Source organism: Mastacembelus armatus, chromosome 18, assembly GCF_900324485.2.
Source record: "Mastacembelus armatus chromosome 18, fMasArm1.2, whole genome shotgun sequence".
In the NCBI taxonomy this organism is placed as follows: domain Eukaryota; kingdom Metazoa; phylum Chordata; class Actinopteri; order Synbranchiformes; family Mastacembelidae; genus Mastacembelus; species Mastacembelus armatus.
In genome coordinates, this window is record NC_046650.1 from 7,408,709 (window position 1) to 7,424,414 (window position 15,706).

The 15,706-nt window shown below is 38.9% G+C and overlaps 1 protein-coding gene across 1 annotated transcript; it reads left to right on the plus strand.

Moving 5' to 3' along the window:
* The first annotated feature begins 8,310 nt into the window (after window positions 1-8,310).
* cnpy3 (canopy FGF signaling regulator 3) lies at window positions 8,311-13,235 on the plus strand. The gene is made up of 6 exons (XM_026299402.1): window positions 8,311-8,550; window positions 9,388-9,514; window positions 10,288-10,384; window positions 10,958-11,080; window positions 11,255-11,372; window positions 11,560-13,235. Exons 1-6 carry the CDS (start codon window positions 8,445-8,447, stop codon window positions 11,856-11,858), a joined length of 870 nt encoding a protein of 289 aa, XP_026155187.1. The 5' UTR covers window positions 8,311-8,444; the 3' UTR covers window positions 11,859-13,235.
* Window positions 13,236-15,706: the final 2,471 nt, after the last annotated feature.

Below are 15,706 nucleotides of genomic sequence, written 5' to 3' on the forward strand. Positions count from 1 at the left end.
GAGAGAGGGACTACCGAACTGTCTTTCTTTGTTTTCAAATGGATGAACACATTCAGAGGAAAAGAGACAGAGAGAGAGGTGGGGGACGAGAATTCAGCAGAGTCTGTTCTGGAGTTCAGCGGGATGGATTCGGAATTCTGCAGTGGAATTCTAGAGCACCACATTTCCGAGATCGGAACGGATTCTAAGGATCAGCGAGGGTTGTGGAGAGATCCTGAAATGGCAGATGTTGAAAAAGACATGTTGCCATCTTCTCTGTATCAGGTTGCCTGGGATTTCACAGTGAATACGGCGCAGAATCATTTTTCTGTTTCAAAAGAAGTTCCAGGCCCTTTACTAGTTAGCTAGCAGGCTCATCAGTGAGCAAAGTACTTCGTAAACCTGCTACTGAGTGGGTCTAATGTTGGGTTTAATGTCTAGAAGGTAGTGGAGCAAAGCTACCAAGCTTGCTCTTATCCTTTCAAGCCACTTTTCACCACCATTACATGGATGTCATTTACTGCAATCATCACAATCATTGAACCCTCAAATTTATAATACAAAGAGTAATGAATAATATTAATGATTGTTTTGTCTGTAGTTTTATAGGCATGTCTTTTATAATGGTGGTCTACAGGGAAAATACTTATAAGCTGCAATATGTCATATGTGTCATATTCCTGGTCAGGCCTGGTCCAACATTCATCTTTCATTGAGTTCACAAAATGATGTCAGACTGTCTTTAAAAACATCTGCCATTTCCCACACGCGCTGAAGCAAAGGGAGATTTTAAAAGGGAAATACGAACCTTTCAACTTTGCTCTGGGAGATTCAGACGATTATTATGGAGCTACAAGAAACCAAAGCAACTTTTTGGAAGGGAAGTATTAAAAGTCCCTGTTTGGTTTTCAGCACATAATGCTGTCTTTCCCTTTAACCAAACGTCAGATCTGCAACGGACTACAACAAACTACTGGAATTTAAATGGAGCTAACATTAAACTTCAGCCAAATGGAAAGCAATGAAATGACTGACTACTGCAAAATTTACAACTTGTATGTCAGGATAAATGGAACAACCTCCTCCTTAGATCTGTAATTTAATGGATTTTACTCTGACCGAATCACTGGGATGAAAGGGAACAGCAAGGAATCATTGCTCTGCTGTCAATAGCCTGCACCCTCTCTCTCTCTGCATCAACAAGGGCCAAGGAACTTCATTTTATCCTAATAACAGTTATACTAGTAATAATAATACCAATAATATTCATGATAAGAGACTTAAAATAATAATTTAGACTATTTTGGTTTCTAAAGACTGTCTTTGCTTCTATTTGAGTTGCCTATGATATCCTGGCTTCTCGTTCAGCTCTTCCTTAATAAGTACACTTTAACCTGATGAATAATAATATACAGTGAGGGATGGTGGATGGATGAATGGGTGGAAAGGTGGAAGGGAGGGAGAGTCAGTGAAAGCACCTGGATGAAAAGGATAAAAAACCGAATGAAGGGTAGAAAGAAGGGAGTAGGAAAGGAAGGAGAAACAGGTTGGGATAATTAGAAATAGACATGACTGAATGAAGAACAAATGGAGAAAACAGGGATGAGTTTGCCTTTTTATCTATCTGGGAAATCTGTTTTAAAGGGAAGTTTCACCAGAATTTCGTCATGGTTTTTTTTTTTTTTAATTTAATTTTTTTTCTTGAAGTCTCTCAGCACGCTGACTTCAAAAGGTTGGCATGAACAGAGGCTGCTGAATTTTACTCTGGTTAAACATACGACTGTCAGAGGTGAAATAGAGAAGTTATGCATGTTTGAACAAAAACCTGCAACACACACATGCAAACTCGAAATATCAGCTGCTGTGATGAGTAGCTACTGGACAAATTGTTTGCCCTTTATGAGATCTCCCCAGAGTCCTCCACTCTATCTAACAGGATGACACCAGCTGTCATCTTCTTATTTTACATCACTTCTTTTTCTTTCTCTCTCCCTTTCTCTTTGACCATTTGCTCATTTTGTCTCTTTTTTTTGCCCCTCCACCCTCTGCAAACTCACACACACTCACTCACCACTCCGACGGACACTGTGACCTCTCTTGCCAACGACAGCGGCAGAAGGCCTCAACCCTGGGATGAATCAATGTTCCAAAATGTCACAGCGTAACCATGGAGACCCGATTAGCCTCTTAACAACCGCTAATCATAATGTCAGGTCCAAAGCCAGAAAGCTCTGCGAAGCGAAGTCAAACCCGGGCAGGCATCGTGGCACTGGCAGGCGGCAGGGTTGTTGCTTAATGCTTAGTGATGACACTCATCCTCTTTAGATTTAAGACATTTGATGTTATTTTATATCCCACTCACAACAGAGAAAGACAAACTTGATGAAGGGGATGCTGCAGCATCTTCACTGCACAATAAAAACATGTTGATATGCAACTTTAACCTTTACTTTGGCCAAGAGACAGAAAGTTAAAGCATTAGTTGAGTGTTCAAAAGCATCAAGTGACCTACAGTTGTTTAGCTGAAGACTAACCCTCAACCTTAAACACAGAGATCACAGATCAAAAGATAAGTCTGTCTGAGTGTGAGACAAATGTAGAATAACATTTAAATTATTGCATGATTCAATGAAAGCCTCCAGGCTTTTAATAAATCTATGTTTTGAATAGTTAGCTCCACCTCACACTGAGAAAGTGGGGGGGTTATTGATTGATCTGAAAACCAGTTCTTAAAAAGAAATCGCGTGTAATCAAGTGTCATTGACAAATTGTAAGTGAAGGAATTAAACCTCAAAAGTGAGCTTTAGATTTGAGGTCAAGATTAAACAACTAATACTCTGGGCAGCTGAGGTCGGAGCCACAGAAGGAAGAAAACGCTGTTTCACAAGAATGAGTCCAGGTGGGGATGAGTTTTCCTCTGTAGTGCAGCAACACTGCTGGGTTTCAAACCAGGAACCTTCTGGCTGTGAGGCAGCAGTGCTAACCACCAAGCCATCGTGCTGTCCCACCCCATGTCTTAATATATTTCACCATATTATTACAATACATTATCTGTATAAATATCAATCTCCAATTATGGGTGCCTACAGGAGGAGTTATAAGTAAAAGTACATGAATAAATACTTTTGATTAAAGGTTTATATGCACCTTATATGTGCCAACTAGGTGATTTGAAGTATTATCCAGCACTGTGCAGTAACAAACAGTATTTTGTTAACAGAAACTGCACCCAAACCCTTCTGAACTCTGTGGTGGCCTGTTAAAAATAAAGGAATCTTACATGTTTTAAAGTTGAATATCCACTTTTAGAAAAGCACATTAAGACTGAAACTGTAGATAAACCAGAGAGGAGGAAGTCAGGGCGGCGTAACCAGGACAACAGCCTGTGTGTCACCATCCCATAATAAGGGCCACACAGTTGCACACATGCGCCACCCTAGTGGGTTTAGTCATCAATCACACTTCATCGGTTGCCATGACAACCACAGGAGACCTTATGGGAATGGGGATTTTAAAGGGTACTTCCTGCCAAAGTTAGAACAGCATTTTTATTTTATTTTACAATTAGCTAAAATGAATGTGAGCTAAAAGTGACTCTAGCGATGCAGAGGGAGGAGTATTGATCATCTGAATGGATAGTTCGATTGATGGAGGCACTGCAGCCATGTATGTATGGTAACCAAAGCTTAAAGTTCACTGTTACACACAGTAACATGGGAGTTACAGGGCCACATGTACTGTTTCACAGGATTGACAACTAATCTGATCAATATCAGTAATGCCTGCAGTGTGTGTGTGTGTGTGTGTGTGTGTGTGTGTAGTTTGAGCATCTGTGAAGTGTCTTGGAAAGCAACAGCTGGGACAGCAGTCACATACATAAACTACAAACCTTTTCCTTTCTCTCTGTTGCTTATTTCTATCAAGGTTTGATAAAGGAAAAGATGTATCATCATATTACATCATTCCATTATTCAGACACACACACACATATAACCACTGACCAGCTGCAGGTCTGACTGTAAATTGTTTGAGGTGGCTGTAACATCCAGTCTACTTTAATAGCTCTGTGTGATCTGTCTAATGTGATTCACACACACACACAGCGCTAATGGCCCTGTGTGACTTCATCTTGTGTGTGTGTGTGTGTGTGTGTGTGTGTGTGTGAGAGAGAGAGACAGTAGGGAGGGTTGTTGCATCACATGATGCTGAATCCATCTGAACAGGCTGCAACACACCACCTGCTGAAGTACACACCTGCACTGATGTACACACATAAAGCATAACACATATGTTCTGTACGTTCATAACGTTCGATGGTGTTTAAAATGCAATAATACAAGATTATGATGGGGGGGGGGGGGGGGTCTTGACATTGGTCAGGATTCAACATCAGTCTTCAGGTTAAAATCTGTTTCTCAGCTGTACTAAAGTAGCATTAACCCTCATGCTTTCTTCACAAATGGATTCAAAAATGTCTTTCTGACCCGGTTCACATCAAACCGCTCTCTCATATAATCTCTTTCCACACATTTCTCTCCTCATTCAAATGCTGATAGTTGTACCACAGATAATCGGACACACCAGTGACACTTCCATAGTCGCCGTAGTTACAGTTTTGAGGAGCTACACCAGTTGTGTGTGTAGGAGGGTCAACAGCTGCTGACATCAATGATCTAATCCCACCACATATGTCTCATACACCATTTTGTGGCTAGTGGACTAAAAATGTGGTTTAAAGGGCTAAAATGATTTGACACAGCTACTCATCACACACGTACACACAGTGACACACACACACACACACACACACATATACAGCTAATATACTGTATTTGGCATCATTCAGGTTCCCCTCTCACCTTTCAAAGGGATTCTAAGCTTTAAAAATTAAAAAACTGTCCTTTTTCTTTATTTTTTTGATTTCCACTTGGATGAATGTATGACTGTGTTATTTTTCTAGAACTGGACCGCTAGCGCACGTTGTTGACTCTTTAATAAAGGCATCCTTAGAAAACTGGGCTGAGGTTGGTGTCTTTATTTCTTTACCTCTCTCTTCCTCTCTGCAGTAGACGGTCATGTGATCAATGGATTTATCTGGAGTTTCTCCTCTTTTGTAAAATGAGCTGCTTCAAGCATTTCATGTAAAGGTCAGACAGAGCTTTAGCAAACATTTGGAACTAATTTCATAAAGGCATTTGATTTTGATTTTTCTATATACTACACTGTTTTTGTAAAGAAAAGCTATCAATTTAAATCTGAACCAAACAAAGCAGTTTTAGTCTGCTCCGGCTCGGCTTCTTTTTTTAGACGTTTCTGAAACAAGGACTCACTCACTAATTTGACATCCGGCTCGGTGTTTCTACGTGTCTGTCTCCTCTCACAGAGCAGTTGCAGCGAGTTGTGAGAAACCTGTCTGCCATAAAACTGGATGTGGTTTCTTGTGCCAAGTAGAGACTAGAACTACCTAAACCAGGTCAAATGCAGTTACGTTCCTAGAGTGGAAGTTTTAGTGAAAACTGATTATATTGTTACATTTATATGATTTTGTATATTCATTAGTTTTACACAATATGGCCAAAATTATGTGGACAGTCCCATCTGCTGCTCTTGGTCTAGGACTGATTTTACTGTTCTCCCTCTTAGTGTAAATTAATGGAAAACTTGCAAATTACAGGACATATTTTTACATGACAGTCCATTTGCTCCAAACCAGATTATATAAACATAATAAAAGAGTAAATTATTGAAAAACTTCAACCTTTTAGGGGACTTGTATTAAAAACCCAACTGTGATGAGAAAAGAGAAGCTCAGAGCTTTTCAGTTCAAATTTTTAATCAAAACATTTTTGTGCAAATACAAAGACTTATCACAGCTCGCTCTGACCTTTCTCTTGTCGGGGATGCTTTTAGCGGTCAGCCTGGTGTCGCTGTTTCAGTTTAGTGCTTGTATACATGTGTTTCGGTGCATTTTGGTTTAAACTGTTAAAACCTGCCTCTGTTTTTGTTCCCTACTGTTGAGAGCGAGAGAGCTTTTTAACAATGTGCTCTATAATCTGAATGTGTTATTTTATTCAAGGAACAGCTGAAAGGGAGCGCAAAAGAGAGAGAGAGAGAGAGATGAGGGTTTTTTCTAACAAAGTCCTTGCTTGCCCATTGTGTGGGCTGCACTGCTGTATAAAAACCAGCTTTCATCTCTCGCCCTCTCTCTCTACATCAACCTCCCCTACACCAACTCAGTGTCAAGTTCTGCTATGAGACACACAGTGATCAGTAAGTGTGTGTGTGCTCTGTGGAATGAGGAGCTGGCTGTCCTTTTGGCAGGCAGCGGTACACTGAAGCAGCTCTCAGAAAGACGAGTATTATTGAACTACTGAGAAACACTCATCTCACTATAAAACATCGTTTTTCTCTCTCTCACACACACAGTGGTGTTGGCCCCCTTCCTGATTTCTTATTGTTTTGCATGTTTGTCACAGTAATGTTTCAGATCATCAAACAAATTTAAATATTAGTCAAAGATAACACAAGTAAACACATCATGCAGTTTTTAAATAAGGTTTATATTATTAAGGGACAACAAAATCCAAAACTACATGGCCCTGTGTGAAAAAGTGTTGGCCCCTAAACCTAATGACTGGTTGGTCCACCCTTAGAGCAACAACTGCAATCAAGTGTTTGCAATAACTTGCAATGAGTCTGTTACAGGAATGTGGAGGAATTTTGGCCACTCATCTTTGCAGAATTGTTGTAATTCAGCCACATTGGAGGGTTTTCGAGCATGAACCACCATTTTAAGGTCATGCCACAGCATCTCCATCGGACTCAGGTCAGGACTTTGACTAGGCCACTCCAAAGTCTTCATTTAGTTTTAATGCAAAATGGCAAAACTGAGACGAGCCTTAATGTTCTTATTGCTCAGCAGCGGTTTTGGCTCTCACTGTGGTTCACTGCAGTCCCAAAGCTTTAGAAATGTCTTTATAACCTTTTCCAGACTGACAGATCTCAATTCCTTTCTTTCTCATTGGTTTTTGAATTTCTTTGGATCTCAGCATGATGTCTAGCTTTTGAGGATCCTTTGGTCTACTTCACTTTGTCAGGCAGGTCCTATTTAAGTGATTTCTTGATTTTGAAAAGGTGTGGCAGTAATCAGGCCTGGGTGTGGCTAGAGGAACTGAACTCAGGTGTGATAAACCACAGTTAAGTTATGTTTTAACAGGGGGGGCAAACACTTTTCACACAGGGGCCATGTAGTTTTGGATTTTATTTTCCCTTAAAAACAAAAACCTTCATTTATAAACTGCATGATGTGTTTACTTGTGTTATCTTTGACTAATATTTAAATTTGTTTGATGATCTGAAACATTAAAGTGTGACAAACACTGCATGTGCACACACACTTTTACCTTAGAAGAGTTTATGAGCTGTGTATGAAGGAGGTTCTGAGGTCAACCTCAGGGTTTATGAGAAACTGATCCTCAAAGACCTTAAGACTTTTGACTTTTATATTGATGAGCTGGCTGGGTCATTCAAGCAGTGATTTTGTGGCACATAAACATTAATAGCAGTGCAATAAAGTGGGCTATATTTAGCTCATGGCTTTCTATTCTAAACAGGATTAAATGCTAGGTCAAGCTTTTGAATTACAGAAACTTAATTTATAATTTAATTATTGGTCATGTATATTGGCATCAAATCTAAATTATTAGTATCTGTACATTATGACAGAGCATCAAACAACCTATGTATAATAAATAACATATGATATAGACAGATAGATGTGCATTTGTTTTCTATTTAATGTTGCATAACCAATGTTATACATTCATTGCTAAAGGTGTGTGCATCGCTCCCTCTGTTGGATGAAATTGAGGATTGCAATTGGTAACGATGCCTCCAAAGATAGAATATAAAGAGGAGGAGCCACTTGTAACTGAAATTCATGCCCATGTTGTGCTCTGATGTAAGTTTCAGGTCAAGTAACAGATTTCAGACCTGACCAGAGACAGCAGATACAAATTAACATTTTGGATGAAACATAGCACAGTTATAACAGAGTTCTGTGTGATAAGGCTGATTAAGCAATAACTTTATCTCACAGAGAAATAAATGTCAGTTTTTAGCTATTGTTCACAATATCACCAGCTTTATATAAAAATATAGTTTTTATGACTTTTGCGTCCTGTTTGGCTGTATCATGAATACAGCGCAGAGTGACACCTCTTAATATTTTTCGTCTCTCAAACTCTTCTCGGCTTCCCATTGGTCAGGTTGCTGCCACTTCTTCCTCTCTGATTGGCCCAGAGCGCGGCTTGCTTTGCGCCTAAAGCGGAAGTGAACACTAAGAGGTGAGGATGCGAAAAGGGAAAGTTAGCGGTGTTAAAGTTAAAGTTAACAGAGCTGTACAGAGTTGTTGGAGCACCAAACCACAGCTTTAATTAGATAAAGAGTCAGACAGAGTGGAAGATATGATTTTAGCGGCGTATGTGTCGGTTTTCTTGATATTTTCGTCGCTCGGACCAGCTAGGACTGCAGGGGACGAGGACTGGGTTCATCTCCCCAACAAATGTGAAGGTAAGCAGCTTGTCCAGAGGCCCAGGACACAGTGACAGGCGGACTGTGCCCCTGTCTTTGACTGTATGGTGGTCCACAGCGGGAAAATAAAGCCTGAGGGTGTTTAGTTAACAAAATAATCTTTGTAACTTTAGCTACGTGTCAAGAACATCCACCAACAAGCTAATCCTCAAAACCACATTTGATTTGAAAACCAGGGACAGCCAACCTTGGTCCTCCAGCTGTTGTTTGCCAAACACACCTGCTCTAGATGATCAGCAGTGGGTAGGGCAGGGTTGGTTGGAAAACATTAGAGCAGGAGGAACGTGGTTGATTTAAACATCTGCATTTTCAAGGAGGACTACAATTGACAGGGGTGGGCTGTTCTGGTCTAAGGCATATGATGAGAGATGATGCTGGAGTGGGGGAAGACAAAGTGAATTGTTTTTTTCCAGCTTCTGATTGGTTGCCCAAAGTCACTTATTTGATTTACAGTCCAGCGTGTGAAAATCTATAGTTTACTGTGGCATAAGACAAAGAAAAGTAGCAGATCCTTAATGTAGAGAGGCCAGAACCACATTAGCATTTCCACATGAAAAAGGATTTAAGTGATTAATCGATAATTAAAATATTAGATGATAATTTAGATTGGCTGACTAATTGCTGCATCTCTAAATATAATCCCTATAATTTGCAGCGTAAATAATAGATGTGCAGATGTGCATTAAAGATTATTTTAATGTGCAGATTAAAAGCTGTGAATTTGACTGTCTTCTCATTAACTAAGCAAACATTTATTCAAACATTCAGGTAAGAATAAAATGTTCTCGAGTAAACAAACGTTCTGTCTCTCTCCAGTGTGTAAGTTTGTCAGTATTGAGATGAAGTCTGCGTTCGATGAGACAGGGAAGACAAAAGAAGTCATCGACAGGAATTACCGCTTCATAGACAGCAAGGGGGCTCCGCCAATCAAATATGTCAAGTCGTAAGTTTAAGTGTGTGTGTGTGTGTTGCAGTATGTTGTGTGGTTTCATTTTATGGTAAATGTCACATGTGCAACAAATCAGAAAAATTGTTTAGCTTGTTTTTGTGGTCTCCAGCCTTCTGTCTGTGTAAGGACAGAGTTTGCAGAGATCCTTCTGGATATTTCTGGGGTGTCTCAGTCTAAAAAGTCTTAAATTGTCCCAAATTCTTGTCTTTGCTTTAAAATATTTCAGTTTCAGTCACCAGTAGGTACAATTATTTTCACTCTGCAGCAGTTGCATGACATCAGTGCAGTGATCTGTATATAACACCTTTAAATTCTGGCATCCCTAAAGAGAACCAAACTGAACTGTAAATATCAAAGTACATTTACAGCTCGTGTGGAGTACTACTGCATATGTGAAAAAGTTCTTTTTATTCTTCAGAGGAAGGAGTATAATCAGACAAATTTGCCACCTGAGTTAGAGGAAGCCTGAAAGTTTGAAAAATAGAAGATCTGAGAGTGTGGAGTTAAAAAGAAGAGAATATCTGAGTTGCATTGTGGTTAATGTAGGCACCATGGTTTGACAAGAAATTCAACTTTATGCAATATTTTGACTATTCTATTCTTATGTTTGTCATACCCAGCTACAAATAATATCTTTTGTGTCTGAATTGAATTTGTTTTCTAAATTGGTTTTACTTAAGGTCCCAGCAGCTTTGAAGGGTACATTTATTCAGCGCAGCCTCTAATTATGTACTTTCTTTATCCTTGCGCCCTGTTTCTCTCCACAGAGACCTCAGATTCATCGAGGTTGTAGAGAATGTGTGTCAGAGGTTGTTGGAGTACAATTTGCACAAGGAAAGAAGTGGTAGCAACCGCTTTGCCAAGGTCAGTCTGAGAGTGCATCTCTGTTTCATCTGCTTTTGTTTACATGCTGTCTAGCTGCTTTTTGATGTCTAGAGCTGTGTAATAAAGTTATTTTTTAACAGAGTTCAGCACTGCTTATTCTTTATTTATGGGTCTATGAAAAGACTGAATCAGAGGAATAACATTTGAAAGTGAGAAAACTTATTTCCAATTGAAAAGTTATAAAATACAAATACATTTAGATTCAGGAGATGGCCTCTTCTAGCATTTTTCAGACATGTATCAGTTTTAAAATATGTTTAAAGTCTAGGCTGCAGGGTGCACTCTACCTTGTTTGCTGCTTTTAATTCAGATATGTTTTTCTGGGTTCTCCCCCTTTTTCCAAGAATCTAGTCTTGTGGCTTACTAAACATCAACACTTAGTTTGCATGCAGCTGCTTCAAAATGAAACCCTTCCAGTGCTGCTGGTAATTGCTATGCTACATGAAAAGTAGATTAGAAATGAGTCAGTTTAAGTGCGTTCTGGTATGAAAGAAACGCCTCCTGATGCAGTCTTGGAGGTTCAAGTCCTGCTGGCTCTGTGTGTGTTTGCAGGGCATGTCAGAGACCTTCTCCACTCTTCATGGTTTGGTGCATAAAGGTGTGAACGTGGTGATGGATATTCCTTACGAGCTGTGGAACGAGACCTCCGCTGAGGTGGCTGATCTCAAGAAACAGGTGCTGTCACATCTCCTGTCTATCCAGAGCCCTGAATTTAAATTCATTCTCAATTATATGTCATTTTATTTTTGCTTGTTTAAATCCAAATCCACTCCTATTTCTGAACTATGTAGTGTTCATTAATAATTATGCTGAAACTTGTGCTAACGAGTGTGCACGTGTTTGTGTTAGTGTGATGTGCTGGTGGAGCAGTATGAGGAAGTGATTGAGGACTGGTACAAAGGAAACCAAGAGGAAGACCTGACCACCTATCTGTGTGAGAAACATGTCCTGAAGGGACAGGACACAGGTAACACACACACACACACACACACACTTCTCTTTTTGATTGTCTTTTTTTTATCCTCCTTCTCTTTGTCTTGCCTTTGCTCCTCCTCTTTCCCTTTTTTCTGGTTTTCTTTTTCTTTGTTTCTGCCCTTTATCCTGCCTTCGTTCCTTCATTCAATTCTTTTTGCCTATTTCATTTTTCTGTCCAGCCTGCCTGAATGAGGAATGGACCCCAAAGAAGAAGGGAGACCAGGCAGCAATTGCGGAGGACAAAAAGAAGAAGAAGAAAAAGAAGAAGGGAGGGAAGAAGGGGAAGAACAAGGGTGAGGAAAGAGGAGAGGGAGGAGACGGCAGCTCAGATGGAGAGAAGACAACCAAGAAGAAGAAGGAGAAGGTGAAGAAGAAGAAAAAGAGCAAAGCTCCGGTGGAGAAGTTTGACAGTGGGGTGTCGTCTGATGAGGAGATCCAGCCGCAGATTCCTCTGTCTGGGCAGAAGACGGAGTTGTGAGTCCTGTCTGGACCTGGATCAGCTCTGTCAAACACGGTTAAACTCTTTGTTAAAGCAAAGTCTGGAAAAAATCTTCCACTATTGTCAAAACTGAAGTTGAGATGAAATGTACTGTTAAGTCTTCATATCAGTTTACAAAAATGTGACAGTTTCTTGGAATGCAAGAAATCAGCTGTGTCTTCAAGAAATTCAACAATTCCAATAATTTAAACTCTGATGTCTTTAGGGTTTAACTTATGTCACTCTCACTTCCATTTCAGTGGACTATACAGCATGGAGAATCCTGATTTATCTAGATGAAACATTTCTTAATGACTTTATCTTTGCTTAAAGGGCCAATCTGGTTTATTACAACCTAGGTATTTTTTATTAAAATCATGCTGTTGGTGAACCTGAAAGTAGGAAAAAAGAAAAACATCCACAGGATCCATCAGTTATTAATTAGTCAGTCAACAATTTAGAAAAATTTCAGTCATTCATTGAAGGAAAAAAACTGGGTTCCTGTCAATTGTGGGGATTAGCTGCTCTCCTCTGTTTTCTGTCCTTGAAAGTTGAATATCTTATGATGACAGATGTTTATGACAAAAAAAAATTAGGGGGTGTATCTTCCGTTAGACAATGTTAACTTCCTTTTGGTATTTGTGGAAATGCATGGAAACATAAAGAGGTATAACCTGTTTGAGTATCAGAGTCCTTAGGTGATTTTGGTGAACATTCTTCCTCGTTGAATTTATACAGTATCTCTTCATAATGTGAATGTGTGTGTGAGTGTGTTTTTGCTTCCAGCTGTTTTAAGTCTCATATTTGCAGAAATATAAATCCAACTGAAATGGACTTTGTATGGAGAAAGTTTACATTGAAATTTAGGGAAGTCAGTACTCTTGTACCTGTATATAAAACATAATAATAAAGTTAATAAAGTTATATTTTATGGAATCTAATGGAGAATTACGTTTTTTAAAATATACATTTCTGTGTGTTTTATGTCAGGAGAGGGTACTGACTGTCCAGAGTTTTTACCTTTTAACCACGTCATTTGATGCAGAACAGATTATTCCATCTTAAAGTCTGAGTTTTATTGAAATTTCCCTTTCATCAGGTATTAATCAACACAAGGTTTTTTTTTTTTCTTTAAATGTCAGTAGTTTGTGTTGTAATTTTCCATTTAATGTTTTGTTTTTGTTTGAGTATGCTGTAAAAAAGGCTGCTATTTAAGTAGTGTGTTTACCTGTTGGGCTTCCAAGCTGAAAAATGAAGGTTTTGTGTTTGTGTGTGTGTGTGTATTGGCATTTTTTTCAGGTGTGTGGGTGTATTTCTACAATTTGTATTCCTAAGTAAAACGTTGGCTGTGGCCCAATAAACAGTTTGAAAACTCTGTACAAATTGATTCTTTCTGAGTATAAAGCATCATTTCTAAATGAATGCTGTAAAGTTGCATTTACATGATAACACTGTGTGTACTGAGTGACATGTACTTCCATTTTTTTTTGTATTTCAGTAAACAAGCTGGTGCAATGTGAACTTTTGACCACTAGAGGGCGGCAGAGTTTGAGGCTTGCATTATTTTAGCAACAGTTATTACAGTACAAGCATATATATTAATTTTATTATATGGCCTGTTTATGAATGAATTTAAAAAAATATAAATAGATGAAAAATACTTAATACATTATTTTATTTGCCCAAAATATCAAAATGATTCCTTTTTAACTGTGCTTAAAATAACTTAAAATTTTTATAATTCAGTGGACGATTTAATATTTTTTTTAAGATTCTAGCGCTACATTCATAAATATTTGTGGTAGAGGCAAAACTGTGTTATTAGAATGATTATACCTGATTGATGTCTTTTTAGAATGGATTGGAAGCTAACAATTTCTTTTCCTGACAATATTAAAAAACATAAAATAAAGGGAGACAAACACAAAGGTTATAATAAACAAAGTTTTTTCATTTTTCATCCATTTTGCTTTTTCATCTTTTCTATTTCTTACCTTTGCCTTGACACCGTTATGAGATGGCAGTTAGCTCCATTATTTAAAAGCTAATGAGCTGCCCTAGTTTCGTACCTTCTCAATAAAACTATAAAGATAAATAAAGATAAATCTATAAAACCATCAAGAAGACGCTGAGCCGAACAGACGTAGCAACAGTTGCTAAGTGGGCGTGGTTCCAGAAACTTGTGGCGCTCGCGACCACCTGATGACACGCTCGTGATGGTCGCTGGCGTGTCGGTCAGCCGCGTGCAGCAAAGTGTTAGCTTCGGACCTTGTTGGCTCCTTTTTGAGAAGATAAAAACTTCACTTTGCTACAAAACGACGTCCCAAAGAAGAAGAAGAGGCTTAAATCCGTCGTTATGTTCGAAGACACCTGCTCCCGCGCTTTTGTTGTGTTTGTAGCTGACGTTAGCTAAGCTAGCTAAACGTGGCTGCTAATTAGGTCCAAACCAACCGACGGTACCGTGTTTTTCCCGGATATGGAAATATCCCACGCTGTTTGTTCGGCGGTTTCACTGAAAGTTCACGGAGGAAAGACGTATCCTAACATCAGTAGATGGAGTCTTACCTGTTTGGCCCGGTGAATGGTATTCTACAGACCTTCGTCCACCGACGTGGAAGCTCTACATGGTATCGGTCCTCGGCCAAAAACTGCTTGTCCCGCGTTACAGACTGAACCTTCATTGTTAAATTCCATGAACTGACTGAATCCATGAGTCCACACTGATCATCAAAGGTAAGCGTTTTATATTGTTTATGGACATAATGTTTATTTTATGTTGAGTTTGTAGACAAGACTGAAACGTTTCTTATGATCTTGTTAGTTTAAACTCAACAACCGAATATGATCTGGTTTCTTAAATGTGGCATGATATTACTATAAACTCAATGTCTGTGGGTTTTGGTCTCTGTGGCAGCAAATGCAGTTTTGGGATTGGAAAAATGATAATGAAAGTAACTTTTAGTTCCAGCCGTTGTAGACCTAATTGGTGTTTGTGCTGATGTTTACGTGACCTTGGCTGCTACAGATGTTTTGATGTCGCTACATCTGCCAGGTGTGTCATTGTGTTGTTAATTTGGACATTGTGCCAAATTTTATAATCTTGTCAGGGTTGCATTTAGATCTTCCTCACCCTGTACCTTTTACAATGAATGTGTTGTTTTTATTGATGTTCCTACTTTGTGGGAAGCCCACTGGGAGAGCTCTGATTCAGTGCTATAGAGGGAATCCTTGACACTTGCATACCAGTTAGTTCAAATAAGAGCCTGCTTTTTTATGCATTGTAGCTAAACAGTACATATATAGCTGTTAGTAGTCCTCTTACATTGAAGTTGCAGATAGTACCCAGGCTTATGATTATCTATGGCCATGGCTTTTAGTTGGCTTGTTTTATTTTCCATGTATTTATTTTTTACTGCTTTTCTTTATGACTTGGTTCTATATCTCTCAGTATGGTTTAATGCTTACAACTTTATCTTTCAACTACATGTTTGTGTGTAATTATTCACAAGTTAAACTACTAACTGATCAATCAAGATGCAGGTCAGACATTAATGAAATGGAAATATCATGAACCAGATTTTTAAAAAGATTGAGAACTGGTTGATGGACTTCTTGGATTTGTTGACAAAGGGGAGGGTAGGAACAGTATCAGATAATGGATTTCATGAACCTGCGGAGGAAAAATAGTCACTGGATTCAGTACCTTAAGTTTGTAATAACATCTGTAAATGGTTTGAATTGTTTGATGATTTGTCCTGGTAATCTGCAGTTTTCTGCTTGTTGTTGATGGATGGATGGATGGATAGATAGATAGGTAGGACTTAAGTGTCCTAAGAGACACGCTCCCT